The sequence below is a fragment of the Schistocerca serialis genome, chromosome 1 (assembly GCF_023864345.2).
Source record: "Schistocerca serialis cubense isolate TAMUIC-IGC-003099 chromosome 1, iqSchSeri2.2, whole genome shotgun sequence".
Classification (NCBI taxonomy): Eukaryota; Metazoa; Arthropoda; class Insecta; order Orthoptera; family Acrididae; genus Schistocerca; species Schistocerca serialis.
This window is the reverse complement of record NC_064638.1, coordinates 1,038,574,647-1,038,594,317: the sequence shown is the minus strand read 5'-3', so window position 1 is coordinate 1,038,594,317 and position 19,671 is coordinate 1,038,574,647. Positions and strand designations below refer to the sequence as shown.

The 19,671-nt window shown below is 40.8% G+C and overlaps 1 protein-coding gene across 1 annotated transcript in view; it reads left to right on the top strand.

Annotated features, from left to right (window-relative positions):
* Positions 1–19,671, top strand: part of LOC126414482 (peptide methionine sulfoxide reductase MsrB-like) — a 92,048-nt gene that overhangs the window by 50,296 nt on the left and 22,081 nt on the right. Inside the window, exon 3 of the mRNA XM_050083349.1 lies at positions 9,729–9,805. Coding sequence (XP_049939306.1) covers positions 9,729–9,805 — 77 coding nt within the window. The remainder of the gene's footprint in view (positions 1–9,728; positions 9,806–19,671) is intronic.

Sequence of the window (19,671 nt, the reverse complement as noted above, 5' to 3'; positions counted from 1 at the left end):
ATACTGGTGCAGGGGTGCTGCCTGATGTGTTTGGCACAGGGTGCATGTGGACACAAGGGAGGCAATGTCTTTATCCAAACTGCGCCAATGAGTGTGTCGAAAGGCCAGCTGTTTGGTAAGGACAATGCCCCAATGGCCAGCGTGGAGGAGGTTGAGGACACGGGGATGCAACGCATGCAGTATGACCACCCAGGGAACATTGAAATCAATATGCATTGCAGGCGTTATGACAGCTAGTTGGCCAACCCGTAGCGATTTAGTGGCAGAGAGCTTGCAGTGTTTGATCCCGAGTGTGGCCCGCCGGACTGCATCGGCATCCAGTGGAAGTGCGTCACGAGCTGTGTCCAAGTCCGGTTCCACATGGAAACAAATGACAGGGGAGGCATCAAACTCATGGCCCACCCCGACAAGCAGCCGGGACAGAAGATTGGTGTTTGCATGGTGTCAGAGGTGTGATAAACAATATCAGAGTCAAATGTTGCCAGGAAGAGCTCCCAATGCTGGAGGCAGCACACTGTACAGGTGGTCACTGCAACACTCAGGTGAAACAAAGAAACGAAAGGTTTGTGGTCGGTCTGCAGAGTGAAATGACGACCATACATGAAACTGTAGAATTTCATCAGGGCAAAAACCAGCGCCAAAGCTTCATTTTCTATTTGACTGTATTTGGTTTGAGCGCGGTCAATTTTTTGGATGCAAAAACCACTGGCCTCTCAACGCTGTCGACCACATGCGAGAGGACTGCACCCAGGCCATAGTCCAAGGCATCGGTGGTGGCGATGAGGGGCAGGGAAGGATCACAAGCGGCCAGACAAGGAGGGCGGGAGGGAGTTGATGTGACACATGTGAAAGCCTGCTCACATGCATTGTCTCAAACCTGACGAGCACCCTTGCGCAATAACCTGATCAAGGCCACCGAACTCTCAGCAGCATGGGGTATAAATGCTGATAATAGCTGATTTGACTGAGGACAGATTACACTTGCTTCATGTTGGTGGAAGGAGGCAGGTTTTGAATCACCTCAACATACTCCTTAGAGGCATGGAGGCCGGGGGCATCAATTGTGAACCCGAGATAACTGACCTCTCACGCAAAAAAGTCACACTTTTCCTTCTGGCAACGCAGGTAAGACTCGGAAAAAATCTAAAACAGCTGATCCATCTTGTCTGCGAGGTCCACCGCGGACAAGCCACTGATGATGACATTGTCCAGATAATTGGCCGCACCGGGCACCTGGCTTGTGAGGCATTCCAAATAATGTTGGAAAATGGCAGGGGTGCTGGCAGTGCCAAACGGGAGGCAGTTGTACAGAACAGGCAACACGGGGCATTGATGACTAGGATCTGCTATGATTCCTCGTCCAACAGCACCTGCAAATAAGCATTGCACAAATCAATTTTGATGAAAACGAACGAGCCCACAAAACGTGTGAGTATGTCATCTACTGATGGGACAGGATATGCATTGATGACAGACTGAGAATTGACCATGACCTTAAAATCGCCACAGATGTGTAAAGCACCGTTTGGCTTCTCGAGTATCACGATAAGCATTGCCCAGAGACCATGCGTGACATAAGAAATGATGCCTTTGTCTTGTAAGCGGCAAAGTTCGACCTGGAGCCTGTCTCAGAGAGCAAAGGGGACCGAGTAGGCCTTAAAAAAACAAACTAGGAACAGCATAGGGAAGAAGCTGAATGTGCTTGGTGAAACCCTTCACCCCTGATGTGGAGGATGAGAACAATGTTTCGTATTTGCTGAGCAGTGGGGTGAGGAGAGTATCCGATGAGGGAATCAGCACTGCTTGTACTGCACCATGCACTGATAAACCCAGGTGACCAAAAATGTCCACACCCAGAAGGTTAGAGCACCGGGGGATCCGACCACCAAAAACTGAGCAGTGAAGGAATGACTGTTATAAGAGATTTGTGTGGAAAAAATGCTGTCGACTGATATAGAGTGATTACTGAGACTGCACAAGGTGTGAGTGCACGGCAATAAAGCTGGCGAGCCCGAGCATTGGTATGTGGCACCATCCACAATAGAAACGGATGATGTTGTTTCAATTTGGAAGACCACTGGAATATGCGCCACCTCCAAGGTAAGGAGAAAATAGGCACCCGACTGGGGAATGATGGAGAATACTTGGCTGTCAATGGAATGCGAGGCTTCCAGGTCCTGAGTTGTCGATTCATGACGAGCCTGTGCATCTATAGGAAGCATGGCATCTATGCAATGTTTCTGCAAAACCTGACACACCACGGTGTTATGGCCTGCTCGGCTGCAAGCTGTTCATCTTGCTCGCGGGTGGGGTCACTCCGACTGTTGGTGAGTCCAGAAACAATCTGGACAGGATGGAAGCCGCGTGAAAGACTTCCTGTCACAAGATGGACCAATGGAGCGATGAGACTCCCACTCAGTGCTAGGCAACTGGCGAGCTGCGAAAGCAGCTGGATCAAGATGCGGTGGTTGTAGCCAGTGAAACTGTTCAAAAGCATGAACGATCGGCAGACAGGTGTTGAGGGATGGGTCCTGTAACTTCAGAATATCAGCCTGAAGACCCTCGTCTGTTGCGTGAAACACCACCGTATCACAAATGAACAAAGAGGCATAAGACTGCTTGCAGGCGATGTTGGTGCATCAGAATTTACAATCATGGGAGAGACCCTGGAGCGTCGTAATCCATTCCCGATAAGTCTGACCAGGTGGCTTACGACAAGAAAAGAAAGTCTGACGGGCGGAAGTGCAGTATTTCTGCACCAAAGTACTCAAAAAGGCAGCCCTTAATATGAGCAAATGAGAGATTGCAAGGGGACTGCTCCAGATTCAATTGTTGAATTAAACGATGCACCTATGGACTGACTGTTGCTAAAAAAAAAAAAAAAAAAAAAAAAAAACAATGCCCGACTTTGATTTTCATTGTGGATTCCACATGCTAGTAAATGTTGTTCCAGCCATTCAAAATAATTTGACCATGGTTCGACAGACCTACCGAAAGCTGGAAATGTTGGTGGGGCCATGTGCAGAGTGTTCAATTTACCACCTGCGATGGAACCAACTCTATGAGCTACCTCTTGCAACACTGGCGAGTTAGAATGCATGAGCGCAGCCTGAATCTGCTGTAGAGTATCCGCTCAGGACTGAAGAATTTCCTCCAAGTAGGCCATTTGGTTCGAAAATGAAAATCCCATCCTCGTTGCAATAACTGTAGTGTCTGTGGTCAGCAGGAAAGAACTAACTGTCAATATGAACACACTTTATTATAATTAAAGGGAAAAAAAACACCTTCTTGGCATACAACTAAGTTTTAAATGCAAGAACAAGAAGAAAACCCCACAACTCTTGTGGTGGCAAATCAGATGAGGAAACAATACAATGGAAGAAAATACTGACCAAAATCTACTTTACTGATTACACAATACAACATGCTACTACAAAGCTAAGGTGATTGTATACAATGCTAGGGCCAGCGTAAGTACTGGCCGGATATGTTCCTAGCAGTAGGTAAACACTGCTGTTCTAACTGTCCGGGCATGCTTATAAGGCACGGTCGGCGGAGTGCTACATGAGTCATATGAGTTCCGATTGGTGGAACACTGTCACTTGTTGTCTGGTGAAGTAGTTTTGTGTTTATTTGGAAAGTCTGTTTGTTTATATCCGCTGGCGATGTTTCTTTCCGCGCTCCCGCAAGGAGGTCGGCAACCCATCTTGCGTGTCCATTGTGTGGGCCCTTTAATAAGGGGCCACTGTGACAATTTGCTTGCATGTGTGAAGACCAGCAGCTGCTGTTATTAAATTTAAGACATTTCTAGTCACAAAACTGAACTGCAAATCTGAATGAATCATAAAGTTTGCTACATTTTGTAGATGATCGTATGATGCCAAAATTGATTGTGATTAAAGTATTAATTTCCACTGTTTTACATCAAAGTAAATTTTGTTCTTTGGTAAAATCCTCTCAAGGTTCCAGTATGTCAAACATCTGAATTTCCACAAGATTTTGCTGAAGTACTACTTGTTATTGTCAGTTGGCAACTGATTACCATGTAGTTGATGGCCTCGTCCTTATGTAGTCATGCTACCATGTTGATATCAGTAGTATTCAATCTGTAACCAATCAGGCAATGTTTTCATCACGTCTCAACTATTTCATCTCTGCAATGGCTGGGTACCAAGCTGTACTGAGCTGCAAGCTGCTGCCTATATTCAGGGTGTTGTTTGATACTTTAATTTCAGGCAGTACTTTTATCATGCTATTCCAGAGGTAATTTTTTTCATGTGATGACAGTTGTATTTGAATAGACAACCATTTTGCAAAGTATTGACTTCCCAAGTGCAGCTCAGTACAACTTGAGATAGGTCATTTTCAGGAATTTTATACGCTACACTTTTGTTTCTGGTTTAATAAAGTACCAGCAATTTTTTTTTCACTTTATATTGTGAATGTGTTGTTTGTCAGCATGCAGTACATGGGTTCAACTTTTTTTTTATAACACACTGTAAGATGCCAATGGATTTAACTCCTGGTTGCAAATGGTCCTTTTAATTAGACAGTAGAGACTTCTCCTGGAACAGGTTACTTCAGTTCCATGTCCTTGCTTCTGTTTTATTTTATTTTTCTTTATATTTGTAGAAAACAAGACTCTGTATTTTTTATTTAAAGGAGTTAATGTTATTCACATCTTAAATCCTTTTCCAATCTTCTCATGTAATTTAGCTTTAAACATGATACTAATCTTTGCCCCCCCCATGAACCATGGACCTTGCCGTCGGTGGGGGGGCTTGCGTGCCTCAGCGATACAGATAGCCGTACCGTAGGTGCAACCACAACGGAGGGGTATCTGTTGAGAGGCCAGACAAACGTGTGGTTCCTGAAGAGGGGCAGCAGCCTTTTCAGTAGTTGCAAGGGCAACAGTCTGGATGATTGACTGATCTGGCCTTGTAACAATAACCAAAACGGCCTTGCTGTGCTGGTACTGCGAACGGCTGAAAACAAGGGGAAACTACAGCCGTAATTTTTCCCGAGGGCATGCAGCTTTACTGTATGATTACATGATGATGGCGTCCTCTTGGGTAAAATATTCCAGAGGTAAAATAGTCCCCATTCGGATCTCCGGGCGGGGACTACTCAAGAGGATGTCGTTATCAGGAGAAAGAAAACTGGCGTTCTACGGATCGGAGCGTGGAATGTCAGATCCCTTAATCGGGCAGGTAGGTTAGAAAATTTAAAAAGGGAAATGGATAGGTTGAAGTTAGATATAGTGGGAATTAGTGAAGTTCGGTGGCAGGAGGAACAAGACTTCTGGTCAGGTGACTACAGGGTTATAAACACAAAATCAAATAGGGGTAATGCAGGAGTAGGTTTAATAATGAATAGGAAAATAAGAATGCGGGTAAGCTACTACAAACAGCATAGTGAACGCATTATTGTGGCCAAGATAGATACGAAGCCCACGCCTACTACAGTAGTACAAGTTTATATGCCAACTAGCTCTGCAGATGACGAAGAAATTGAAGAAATGTATGATGAAATAAAAGAAATTATTCAGATTGTGAAGGGAGACGAAAATTTAATAGTCATGGGTGACTGGAATTCGAGTGTAGGAAAAGGGAGAGAAGGAAACATAGTAGGTGAATATGGATTGGGGGACAGAAATGAAAGAGGAAGCCGCCTGGTCGAATTTTGCACAGAGCACAACATAATCATAACTAACACTTGATTTAAGAATCATGAAAGAAGGTTGTATACATGGAAGAACCCTGGAGATACTAAAAGGTACCAGATAGATTATATAATGGTAAGACAGAGATTTAGGAACCAGGTTTTAAATTGTAAGACATTTCCAGGGGCAGATGTGGACTCTGACCACAATCTATTGGTTATGACCTGTAGATTAAAACTGAAGAAACTGCAAAAAGGTGGGAATTTTAAGAGATGGGACCTGGATAAACTAAAAGAACCAGAGTTTGTACAGAGATTCAGGGAGAGCATAAGGGAGCAATTGACAGGAATGGGGGAAATAAATACAGTAGAAGAAGAATGGTTAGCTTTGAGGGATGAAGTAGTGAAGGCAGCAGAGGATCAAGTAGGTAAAAAGACGAGGGCTAGTAGAAATCCTTGGGTAACAGAAGAAATATTGAATTTAATTGATGAAAGGAGAAAATATAAAAATGCAGTAAGTGAAACAGGCAAAAAGGAATACAAACGTCTCAAAAATGAGATTGACAGGAAGTGCAAAATGGCTAAGCAGGGATGGCTAGAGGACAAATGTAAGGATGTAGAGGCCTATCTCACTAGGGGTAAGATAGATACCGCCTACAGGAAAATTAAAGAGACCTTTGGAGATAAGAGAACGACTTGTATGAATATCAAGAGCTCAGATGGAAACCCAGTTCTAAGCAAAGAAGGGAAAGCAGAAAGGTGGAAGGAGTATATAGAGGGTCTATACAAGGGCAATGTACTTGAGGACAATATTATGGAAATGGAAGAGGATGTAGATGGAGATGAATTGGGAGGTACAATACTGCGTGAAGAGTTTGACAGAGCACTGAAAGACCTGAGTCGAAACAAGACACCGGGAGTAGACAACATTCCATTAGAACTGCTGACGGCCTTGGGAGAGCGAGTCCTGACAAAACTCTACCATCTGGTGAGCAAGATGTATGAGACAGGTGAAATACCCTCAGACTTCAAGAAGAATATAATAATTCCAATCCCAAAGAAAGCAGGTGTTGACAGATGTGAAAACTACCGAACTATCAGTTTAATAAGCCATGGCTGCAAAATACTAACGCGAAATCTTTACAGACGAATGGAAAAACTAGTAGAAGCCGACCTCGGGGAAGATCAGTTTGGATTCCGTAGAAATGTTGGAACACGTGAGGCAATACTGATCTTACGACTTATCTTAGAAGCTGGATTAAGGAAAGGTAAACCTACGTTTCTAGCATTTGTAGACTTAGAGAAAGCTTTTGACAATGTTGACTGGAATACTCTCTTTCAAATTCTGAAGGCAGAAGGGGTAAAATACAGGGAGCGAAAGGCTATTTACAATTTGTACAGAAACCAGATGGCAGTTATAAGAGTTGAGGGACATGAAAGGGAAGCAGTGGTTGGGAAGGGGGTGAGACAGGGTTGTAGCCTCTCCCCGATGTTATTCAATCTGTATATTGAGCAAGCAGTAAAGGAAACAAAAGAAAAATTTGGAGTAGGTATTAAAATTCATGGAGAAGAAATAAAAACTTTGAGGTTCGCCGATGACATTGTAATTCTGTCAGAGACAGCAAAGGACTTGGAAGAGCAGTTGAATGGAATGGACAGTGTCTTGAAAGGAGGATATAAGATGAACTTCAACAAAAGCAAAACAAGTATAATGGAATGTAGTCTAATTAAGTCGGGTGATGCTGAGGGAATTAGATTAGGAAATGAGGCACTTAAAGTAGTAAAGGAGTTTTGCTATTTGGGGAGCAAAATAACTGATGATGGTCGAAGTAGAGAGGATATAAAATGTAGGCTGGCAATGGCAAGGAAAGCGTTTCTGAAGAAGAGAAATTTGTTAACATCCAGTATTGATTTAAGTGTCAGGAAGTCATTTCTGAAAGTATTCGTATGGAGTGTAGCCATGTATGGAAGTGAAACATGGACGATAAATAGTTTGGACAAGAAGAGAATAGAAGCTTTCGAAATGTGGTGCTACAGAAGAATGCTGAAGATTAGATGGGTAGATCACATAACTAATGAGGAAGTATTGAATAGGATTGGGGAGAAGAGAAGTTTGTGGCACAACTTGACCAGAAGAAGGGATCGGTTGGTAGGACATGTTCTGAGGCATCAAGGGATCACCAATTTAGTATTGGAGGGCAGCGTGGAGGGTAAAAATCGTAGAGGGAGACCAAGAGATAAATACACTAAGCAGATTCAGAAGGATGTAGGTTGCAGTAGGTACTGGGAGATGAAAAAGCTTGCACAGGATAGAGTAGCATGGAGAGCTGCGTCAAACCAGTCTCAGGACTGAAGACCACAACAACAACAACAACAACAACAACAACTACTAATCTTTGGTTGTGTTTATGATGTGAACCAAACTGCTTTGTATGTTTTATTGTTGAATTTTGACTTTTATGGTCAGATGAACCATTTACTGTTGCTTCTACATATAAACAGCTGTAGTGCAGTGGTTCCCAACCTGAAGGTAATTAGCCCCTGAGAGGTAAAACGAAATTTTCTGTGGTGTGAAAACTAAATTATTTGATTCCGTTTCAGTCACGAAACTAAATTATTTTCAAAAGATCAGTAATGTTTTCACAGTTTTATAAGACTCTGATATTGATTATTAACAAAAATTACTTTTTCTCAATTAGTTACACAATGGAGGTTATAGGTTCCTCACACAGTCCACCCACTACACACAAATGTGCTTTGTCCCGTACATCACTGGTGATAAAAGTGAGGCAATAAATAACAAATGCTAAATACCTCAAGAAAATGTCTTTTTCAAGTTGTAGTTAGTACATGACTGGTCCAGCAATTGCTTCAGTACTCGCTTTGAAAAAGATAAATGAATTAATTGACAGAGTGACACAGCAGTAACTACATAAGGGTATACTATAGTGCTGTATACTGTATTATTGCTATTGCTGTTAGTGACTGTGGTCAGACACAAAGCATTAACAGCCTGAAGTTTTCCAGTTTCTGCCAATTCAGAAGTAAGGAGTGCAGCAATCAAGTGATTTATGAACAGTAAGTATAGTGTACGCATGTTAACTTGTTTGATTTCAGATGGGGTTGCAGTGTCTAGGTCAAGCAAGTGTCACAATGAAGATGAGTAATATAGGGGAAGTATGTTTTGTAACAAGTGTCTACCCTCTGTGTGGATTGTTAGCACACAAACAAACTGAATATTCACCTTTCAACTTTTAAAAATAAAAGTGTTTCAAGAAAAGTATTTTTTCATTCTACTGTTTAGTTAGGTGCTAAAGTTTATGATAATGTGGGGGAGGGGGGGGGGTGCACTAACTAATGTTTAACGGTACTCAGGGGGTAATGCCGGCCGCAGTGGCCATGTGGTTCTAGGCGCTTCAGTCTGGAACCGCGCGACCGCTACGGTCGCAGGTCGAATCCTGCCTCGGGTATGGATGTGTGTGATGTCCTTAGGTTAGTTAGGTTTAATTAGTTCTAAGTTCTAGGGGACTGATGACCTCAGATGTTAAGTCCCATAGTGCTCAGAGCCATTTGAACCATTTTCAGGGGTAATGGTCTAAGAAAGGTTTGGAACCACTGTTGTCGTGGCTGTTGCATGATGATCTTCAATCTCCGTTGGGAACTTGCTTAAGGAAAACAATCCAGATCTAGACAGCAAGAACTCTGTGTGTGCTCAGTCATTACTGTTATACAGAAAAATCAGTGTTAAAAGTCATCAATTAATTCCTCATAACCTTATTAATACTCTAACTGCATGACAAAACTTAATGTGTTCCTTGCTATTGGCATGTAAATTGTCAATACAACTAGCTTTGGTGTTTCTAGATTCACAACTGAGACAGAGCATTCACATAACTGTTCAGCATGATATTTATTAACCTGTTGGGCATGGCAGTTTGTGGTGTGATCTATGTAGCATCCCTTATTATCAGAAATTGATGCTGCTCACCATAATATATTGTTTTGTAGATAGTTCATAGTTCAATACGTATTGATATTTTAAGAAGTTTTTTCATTTTTTCCTTCAGCCTTTTAGTAGTTCTTTGAACAACAACAAAGCATCAGGAAAATACACTTGTGTTTGCTGTGGAAATGTCCTATTCACGTAAGTAAATGGAACTTTGAAGTTTCTTTGTATATAACTAAAAAGCTTGTTGTAAATATCTGGCATTGATGAAAAGGGTTTCTTTTCTGCACACTTTTTTTTTTTTATAATTTTAAAACATAGGTATGAAGTGTGATGTGTAATTGTAGCATATTATAAAGAGGTCTTAATTACTAGACAACTATGAAACTTCTTGATGAGCCTGCTGAGAAACTGGTTATGCAGTGCTACAATGACAAGCTGTATTTTAGAGCAAGAATTTTAGTCAGGAATTCTTAGGGTTATCAAAGAGACAAATCTGAAATGAAATTGATTTTTACTTGTAATTTCCTTCAGTCCAGCAGACTGTGTTCTTTTTTTCTAGAAATACATAGCTGTAAAGGGTTAGAAGTTTGGGTCAGGTAATTAGTGGTTCTAAATATTTTCATTTGTGGATTACTTAGAAAATATTTTTCCAGGTAAATAATTTTTTCTTGTGGAAAATGATAAATCTAGAGCATATAATGGAATTCTAGTCTTGCAGCCTGCATTCTTCTCTTTGTTCCATATGCTTGTTAATGCTATGCCATATTAAAACAAGCCAGATACTTTTTTTCTAAATGCAGAAAGCCACCTGTAATATATTAATTACAATTATTTTGTTCATGACTTCTACCATGACTAAGTAAGTTGAGTTCATTTTCTAAATTCATTCTGACTTTCAAGAAGACATTTCAAAACTCAAAATTATCATCAGGTTAACGTAAATGATTCATTCAAATTAGTTTTTAAAATCACAATTCTTAAATGTGGCATCTGCCAGTGACTCTATTTTAGTGCCATGTATTTTTTAACAATTTATTAATGGCTTTTGGGCATACCTATAGAGTCGGCCTCAGAACTATAAAAATCATAATTATCCATTACATTAATTTTAACCAAACTCAAATCAGTGATCTAAGAAAATTAACATATTTGCAGGGTTAATTTGCTTTGTGATGTTGACTGCTGGTTGTGAAATCATTATATGTTCTCCTAAGACTTACAATAATTAGATACCAGAGAGTATAGATACCAGAGAGTACTGTGTATTGCGATATTGTGCTGGGGAGGTTCTTTCTACAACTTAATCTACATGATCTTCTTTCAATCTGTTGAATTACTTGTTCATTTTTTGACATGTTTTGATGACACACATACAAAAGCATATTCCAGAATTTCAGTCTCCTTTTTTTAAAGTTATGGTTCTGTTCTGAATAGTGGCTTTTGGTTTGAAGAGCTTTTGTCTGATTTGTTGATTGTTCTGCACTTTTGCGCGTACGTAATCTGTTGTGATGATGATACTGCTGAGTTGTTATGAAGGCCAACAGTGTGCTCATTCCTGTGTACACAAACACACAATGAGAAATCCCATATTTTCTCCTGTAAATCTGAAAACAGAATGTGTACCAGATACATGAGGGTGATTGACCATTTGTAAGTGATGAGTCACCCTCGCGTAAGGTAAACTACTATCTTACAGATCATTCAGGCTTTTAGCATGTTTAATGTGATGCTTTCACAGGTGTGTACTCTGAATTTAAATAAATACATGGAGGTGACAAAAGTCATGAGATTTCTCCTAATATCGTGTCAGACCTCATTTTGCCTGGCACAGTGCAGCAACTCAACGTGGCATGGACTCAGCAAATCGCTGAAAGTTCCCTGTAGAAATATTGAGCCATGCTGCCTCTCTAGCCATCCATAATTGTAAAAGTGTTGCTGGTGCAGGATTTTGTGCCTGAACTGATCTGATTATGTCCTTTGAATTTTGGATGGGATTCATGTAGGGCAATCTGGATGGCTTTATCATTCACACGAATTGTCACCAATTCTTCAAATTAGTTGGGAACAATTGTGGCCTGGTGACTTGGAGCATTGTCATCCGTAAAAATTCCATCATTATTTGGGAACATGAAGTCCATGAATGGCTGCAAATGGTCTTTAAGTAGCCAAAAATAATCATTTCCAATTAATGATTGGTTCAATTGGGCCCAGTTCATTCCATGTAAAGACAGCACACACCATTATGGGGCCACTGCCAACTTGTACAGTGCCTTGTTGACAACTTGGGTCCATGGCTTTGTAGGGTCTGCACCACACTCAAACTTTACCATCAACTCGTACCAACTGAAATCGGGACTCATCTGACCAGGCCACGGTTTTCCAGTCATCTAGTATTCAACCTAAATGGTCAAGAGACCAGGAGAGGCACTGCGTGCAATGTTGTGCTATTCACACTGTCCTAATGGATATGTCTTCCCCTCATGAACCATGGACCTTGCCGTTGGTGGGGAGGCTTGCGTGCCTCAGAGACACAGATGGACGTACCGTAGGTGCAACCACAATGGAGGGTTATCTGTTGAGAGGCCTGACAAACGTGTTGTTCCTGAAGAGGGGCAGCAGCCTTTTCAGTAGTTGCAGGGGCAACAGTCTGTATATTGACTGATCTGGCCTTGTAACACTAACCAAAACGGCCTTGCTGTGCTAGTACTGCGAATGGCTGAAAGCAAGGGGAAACTACAGCATTGATTTTTCCCGAGGGCATGCAGCTTTACTGTATGGTTAAATGATGATGGCCTCCTCTTGGGTAAAATATTCCGGAGGTAAAATAGTCCCCCATTCGGATCTCCGGGCGGGGACTACTCAGGAGGACGTCGTTATCAGGAGAAAGAAAACTGGCATTCTATGGATCGGAGCGTGGAATGTCAGATCCCTTAATCAGGCAGGTAGGTTAGAAAATTTAAAAAGGGAAATGGATAGGTTAAAGTTAGATATAGTGGGAATTAGTGAAGTTTGGTGGCAGGTGGAACAAGACTTTTGGTCAGGTGAATACAGGGTTATAAATACAAAATCAAATAGGGGTAATGCAGGAGTAGGTTTAATAATGAATAAAAAAATAGAAGTGCGGGTAAGCTACTACAATAGTACAAGTTTATATGCCAACTAGCTCTGCAGATGATGAAGAAATTAATAAAATGTATGAGGAGATAAAAGAAATTATTCAGGTAGTGAAGGGAGACAAAATTTAATAGTCATGGGTGACTGGAATTCGAGAGTAGGAAAAGGGAGAGAAGGAAACATAGTAGGTGAATATGGATTGGGGGTAAGATATGAAAGAGGAAGCCATCTGGTAGAATTTTGCACAGAGCATAACTTAATCATAGCTAACACTTGGTTCAAGAATCATGAAAGAAGGTTGTATACGAGGGCAGTTCAATAAGTAATGCAACACATTTTTTTTTCTCGGCCAATTTTGGTTGAAAAAACCTGAAATTTCGTGTGGAATATTTTCAAACATTCCCATCTTCGTCTCGTATAGTTTCATTGACTTCCGACAGGTGGCAGCGCTGTACGGAGCTGTTAAAATGGCGTCTGTAACGGATGTGCGTTGCAAACAACGAGCAGTGATCGAGTTTCTTTTGGCGGAAAACCAGGGCGTCTCAGATATTCATAGGCGCTTGCAGAATGTCTACGGTGATCTGGCAGTGGACAAAAGCACGGTGAGTTGTTGGGCAAAGCGTGTGTCATCATCGCCGCAAGGTCAAGCAAGACTGTCTGATCTCCCGCGTGTGGGCCGGCCGTGCACAGCTGTGACTCCTGCAATCGCGGAGCGTGCGAACACACTCGTTCAAGATGATCGACGGATCACCATCAAACAACTCAGTGCTCAACTTGACATCTCTGTTGGTAGTGCTGTCACAATTGTTCACCAGTTGGGATATTCAAAGGTTTGTTCCCGCTGGGTCCCTCGTTGTCTAACCGAACACCATAGAGAGCAAAGGAGAACCATCTGTGCGGAATTGCTTGCTCGTCATGTGGCTGAGGGTGACAATTTCTTGTCAAAGATTGTTACAGGCGATGAAACATGGGTTCATCACTTCGAACCTGAAACAAAACGGCAATCAATGGAGTGGCGCCACACCCACTCCCCTACCAAGAAAAAGTTTAAAGCCATACCCTCAGCCGGTAAAGTCATGGTTACAGTCTTCTGGGACGCTGAAGGGGTTATTCTGTTCGATGTCCTTCCCCATGGTCAAACGATCAACTCTGAAGTGTATTGTGCTACTCTTCAGAAATTGAAGAAACGACTTCAGCGTGTTCATAGGCACAAAAATCTGAACGAACTTCTCCTTCTTCATGACAACGCAAGACCTCACACAAGTCTTCGCACCCGAGAGGAGCTCACAAAACTTCAGTGGACTGTTCTTCCTCATGCACCCTACAGCCCCGATCTCGCACCGTCGGATTTCCATATGTTTGGCCCAATGAAGGACGCAATCCGTGGGAGGCACTATGCGGATGATGAAGAAGTTATTGATGCAGTACGACGTTGGCTCCGACATCGACCAGTGGAATGGTACCGTGCAGGCATACAGGCCCTCAATTCAAGGTGGCGTAAGGCCGTAGCATTGAATGGAGATTACGTTGAAAAATAGTGTTGTGTAGCTAAAAGACTGGGGAATAACCTGGTGTATTTCAATGCTGAATAAAACAACCCCTGTTTCAGAAAAAAATGTGTTGCATTACTTATTGAACTGCCCTCGTACGTGGAAGAATCCTGGAGATTCTAGAAGGTATCAGATAGATTATATACTGCTAAGACAGAGATTTAGGAACCAGGTTTTAAATTGTAAGACATTTCCAGGGGCAGATGTGGACTCTGACCACAATCTATTGGTTATGAACTGTAGATTAAAACTGAAGAAACTGCAAAAAGGTGGGAATTTAAGGAGATGGGACCTGGATAAACTGACTAAACCAGAGGTTGTACAGCGTTTCAGGGAGAGCATAAGGGAACAATTGTCAGGAATGGAGGAAAGAAATAAAGTAGAAGAAGAATGGGTAGCTCTGAGGGATGAATTAATGAAGGCAGCAGAGGATCAAGTAGGTAAAAAGATGAGGGCTAGTAGAAATCCTTGGTAACAGAAGAAATACTGAATTTAATTGATGAAAGGAGAAAATATAAAAATGCAGTAAATGAAGCAGGCGAAAAGGAATACAATCATCTCAAAAATGAGATTGACAGGAAGTGCAAAATGGCTAAGCAGGTAGGCTAGAGGACAAATGTAAGGATATAGAGGCTTATCTCACCAGGGGTAAGATAGATACTGCCTACAGAAAAATTAAAGAGACCTTTGGAGAAAAGAGAGCCACTTGTATGAATATCAAGAGCTCAGATGGAAACCCAGTTCTAAGCAAAGAAGGGAAAGCAGAAAGGTGGAAGGAGTATATAGAGGGTCTATACAAGGGCAATGTACTTGAGGACAATATTATGGAAATGGAAGAGGATGTAGATGGAGATGAATTGGGAGGTACAATACTGCGTGAAGAGTTTGACAGAGCACTGAAAGACCTGAGTCGAAACAAGACACCGGGAGTAGACAACATTCCATTAGAACTGCTGACGGCCTTGGGAGAGCGAGTCCTGACAAAACTCTACCATCTGGTGAGCAAGATGTATGAGACAGGTGAAATACCCTCAGACTTCAAGAAGAATATAATAATTCCAATCCCAAAGAAAGCAGGTGTTGACAGATGTGAAAACTACCGAACTATCAGTTTAATAAGCCATGGCTGCAAAATACTAACGCGAAATCTTTACAGACGAATGGAAAAACTAGTAGAAGCCGACCTCGGGGAAGATCAGTTTGGATTCCGTAGAAATGTTGGAACACGTGAGGCAATACTGATCTTACGACTTATCTTAGAAGCTGGATTAAGGAAAGGTAAACCTACGTTTCTAGCATTTGTAGACTTAGAGAAAGCTTTTGATAATGTTGACTGGAATACTCTCTTTCAAATTCTGAAGGCGGAAGGGGTAAAATACAGGGAGCGAAAGGCTATTTATAATTTGTACAGAAACCAGATGGCAGTTATAAGAGTTGAGGGACATGAAAGGGAAGCAGTGGTTGGGAAGGGGGTGAGACAGGGTTGTAGCCTCTCCCCGATGTTATTCAATCTGTATATTGGGCAAACAGTAAAGGAAACAAAAGAAAAGTTCGGAGTAGGAATTCAAATCCATGGAGAAGAAATAAAAACTTTGAGGTTCGCCGATGACATTGTAATTCTGTCAAAGACAGCAAAGGACTTGGAATAGCAGTTGAACGGAATGGACAGTGTCTTGAAAGGAGGATATAAGATGAACGTCAACAAAAGCAAAATGAGGATAATGGAATGTAGTCGAATTAAGTCAGGTGATGCTGAGCGAATTAGATTAAGAAATGAGACACTTAAAGTAGTAAAGGAGTTTTGCTATTTGGGGAGCAAAATAACTGATGATGCTCGAAGTAGAGAGGATGTAAAATGTAGACTGGCAATGGAAAGGAAAGCATTTCTGAAGAAGAGAAATTTGTTAACATCGAATATAGAGTTAAGTGTCAGGAAGTCGTTTCTGAAAGTATTTGTATGGAGTGTAGCCATGTATGGAAGTGAAACATGGACAATAAATAGTTTGGACAAGAAGAGAATAGAAGCTTTCGAAATGTGGTGCTACAGAAGAATGCTGAAGATTAGATGGGTAGATCACATAACTAATGAGGAGGTATTGAATAGAATTGGGAAGGCATCAAGGGATCACAAATTTAGTATTGGAGGGCAGCGTGGAGGGTAAAAATCGTAGAGGGAGACCAAGAGATGAATACACTAAACAGATTCAGAAGGATGTAGGTTGGGAGATGAAGAAGCTTGCACAGGATAGAGTAGCATGGAGAGCTGCATCAAACTAGTCTCAGGACTGAAGATCACAACAACAACAACAACGGATATGTTCGTCATACATCCCACATTGATTTCTGCTATTATTTCATGCAATGTTGGTTGTCTGTTAGCACTGACAACTCTATGCAAACACCACTGCTCTCGGTCATTAAGTGAAGGCTGTTGGCCACTGCGTTGTCTGTGATGAGAGCTAATGCCTGAAATTTGGTATTCTCGCCACACTCGTTACACTATGGGATCTCAGAATATTGAATTCTCCAATGATTTCTGAAATTGAATTTCCCATGCATCTAGCTCCAACTAACATTCCCCATTCAAAATTCCCATTGTATAGTGATATTTACATTGGAAACCTTTTCACATGAATCACTTGAGTACAAATGACAGCTCCATCAATGCACTGCTAGTGTAGGCGCATTGCCATCTTTATATGTGCGTATCGCTGTCCCACAATTTTTGTCACCTCAGTGTATATTTGTGAATAACTAAGTGAGAGGTTGCAGTAAATCAAGGATAAAGAAGTGCCATTCAATTCATTCATGGAGATACTGCATCCAAAGAATCCAGTTGAAAAGTTAGGGAAAAAAAGAGATTAGCTTCAACATCCCATGATTAATGAGTTCATTACACATGGAAAAATTTGTGCTCGAACAACTGTAAAACATTTTTTAACAGCAGGATCAAAAGATATAGGATACATGCAAATGTCATTTGCACCTGCACAGATTCCAGTTTTAACAATCACATAAAACTTAGCAACACATTTGTAAATTTCATCCATTAGCTGCTGTAGATGTCAAATTACTTTCTTCAGAATTATTAAGATGCTTGGGAAATCCAACATGGAAAAACAGATCTATCTGGTATGTGTGCAGGACAAGACAGATCCAGATTTACAGCACTTGTAGATTTAGAAAAGGATTTGACAGTGGTAACTAGAATACCCTCTTTGAAATACTGAAGTTACCAAAGATAACATGAAAGAAGTGAAAGGTCATCTACAATTTGCACAGAAACCAGATTGCGGTTATGAGTCAAAAACATGAAAGGGAGGTAGCAGTTGAGAAAGGAGTGAAACATGGTTGTAACCTACCCCTGTGTTATTCAATTTCTACGTAGAGCAAGAAACATGCTGTAATCCCCCCTCCTTCCTGATTCCAGTTATTGTCCACAATAAGCAATGTATTTTATGAAAAATCTGAGAGGAGCAAAGATTACAATAAACTTTCTAGTTTACCTAGCATTTTTTGTAGAGTTGGCTCAAGTTGTTCTTCTCTAGGGGTCTGATTCTTGAAGCTGAAATTCTCACATTTTAGGTCCTCGTGGTTGAATTGGTGTAAGTAAATTTGAAGATTGTTGTTGCAGAATTTTTTTGTAAAGTTAATATATTTTGTCATATTTTAGTATATCATAGTCTTATGAATTTTCACATTAACAAATCCAAAATTACATTATTCTCTCAAACTTTAAAAATACGTCCGATCACATCAGAGGCACGCTTATTACTAGTCCATTCTATGGGAATGACATATTCCAAAAGGTTTACAGTTTTTCTTGGCAAATTAATTTCTATTAATTTCGATTATTATTTCAGAAATGAATCCAGAAATAAACATAGTAAACAGTGCTAGATTGCATAATTAGTAATAGAAATTTTAAGTGTGCTAATAATTTGTAATTTCAAATGTTTCTAAAAAACAATTTTAACTGTACTTTCAGAGCTAGTACTTATCAATTGTAACATTGAAAATAAAGAAATTTCCTTTTCATAAATTTCAGATTGAAATATAACATATTGTGTATAAAATTACATGAAAGTTTTCAGAAAAGCAACTGAGATAATACTGACCTGTCCAAGATTTGAAAAATAATACTGGTATCGACAACTACCAGTGAGGAAAAGTAATGCTAGAGGAGGATGTCCCATTACAATAGGAAACAAAGAAAAAATTGAAAAAGAAAGTTCAGGAAAAAAAAACAAAAATTTTAAAGCTTACAAATGACATTGTAAAATGTGCAGCATGTGTTTAGGCTGGCTACAGAGACTCAGATTTTTGCAAAATAAAGTGTCTTATAGAAGACAGCTGACAGGCGGACACATCACTGGGACACAGAGTGTGCAGATGCCAGGGAGCCAGGGACACTAAATGTTACTTGCTATAATGATGGAATGTTTCCAGAGAGAAACTTCCTTGGTGGGTTTGTGTGTTTTTTAGCATGGAAAGAAGAATGTTATGGAACACCAGTCAAAATAACAATATAATAGCCAATTTCTTGTTTTGATTGTAGTAATGGGAGGATACTGTTCTGTAAATGGAAACTGATATTAACTGCTCATGGCCCAAATGGAATATTCTATGCAAATAAAAAGATTGTAATGCATTCTAGGAACATTATTGCAGCTGATGCAGCAAATCCTTTTATTTATTCAAATAATTCCAAACCCTCACTCAGCTGCTTTTTTTATAATTAATAAATGTAATCAACATTAGTTATGCTGTGTTGTCTGAACAAGACACGTCCAGGGCAAAAGCACCACAGGCACAAAGCTGCGAGCTGGTGCCAGTGGCACAGAGACTCATCACTTATGAGAGTTTCACCAGCACCACAGGTGGTGCTGCAGATGAAGATACCAAATTCGCCTTGGCCAATAGCTGGCTGAGTACAATCCGCCAATGACCGGACACCAATGGATAGAGGCCTACTTGGAAGATAAAAGAGCAGCTCTCACCCACTTGGTTATAGATATCGTACAGGGCTGACTAAGACAGGGAACGATGTTCAGTGAACTCTTAAAAATGAACAGAGTGTTGTTGTAAATTGCATTTCCTATGTACTGTGAAGTTTATGTATGATTATTTGCACTTAGCCATTGAGAGCCTTTTTTATGTTACAAGCAGTGTCGTAGACCTCATTATTTGACAAGTCACAAAGATAAGTAAACCTTTCTAACTCATTTGTGTGACTTTGTTAATAATTTGTTGGAGTCTTGTAGAACCTTCTGGGGCATAGCAGTGTAGGACAAAATTGTCTTAGTGATATAATGCTCCAGAAGCCATTTCACGAACTCGCAAACTCGACCTACCATGACAACAGTGGCAACTTAGCCTCCACAGCAATAGCGACGA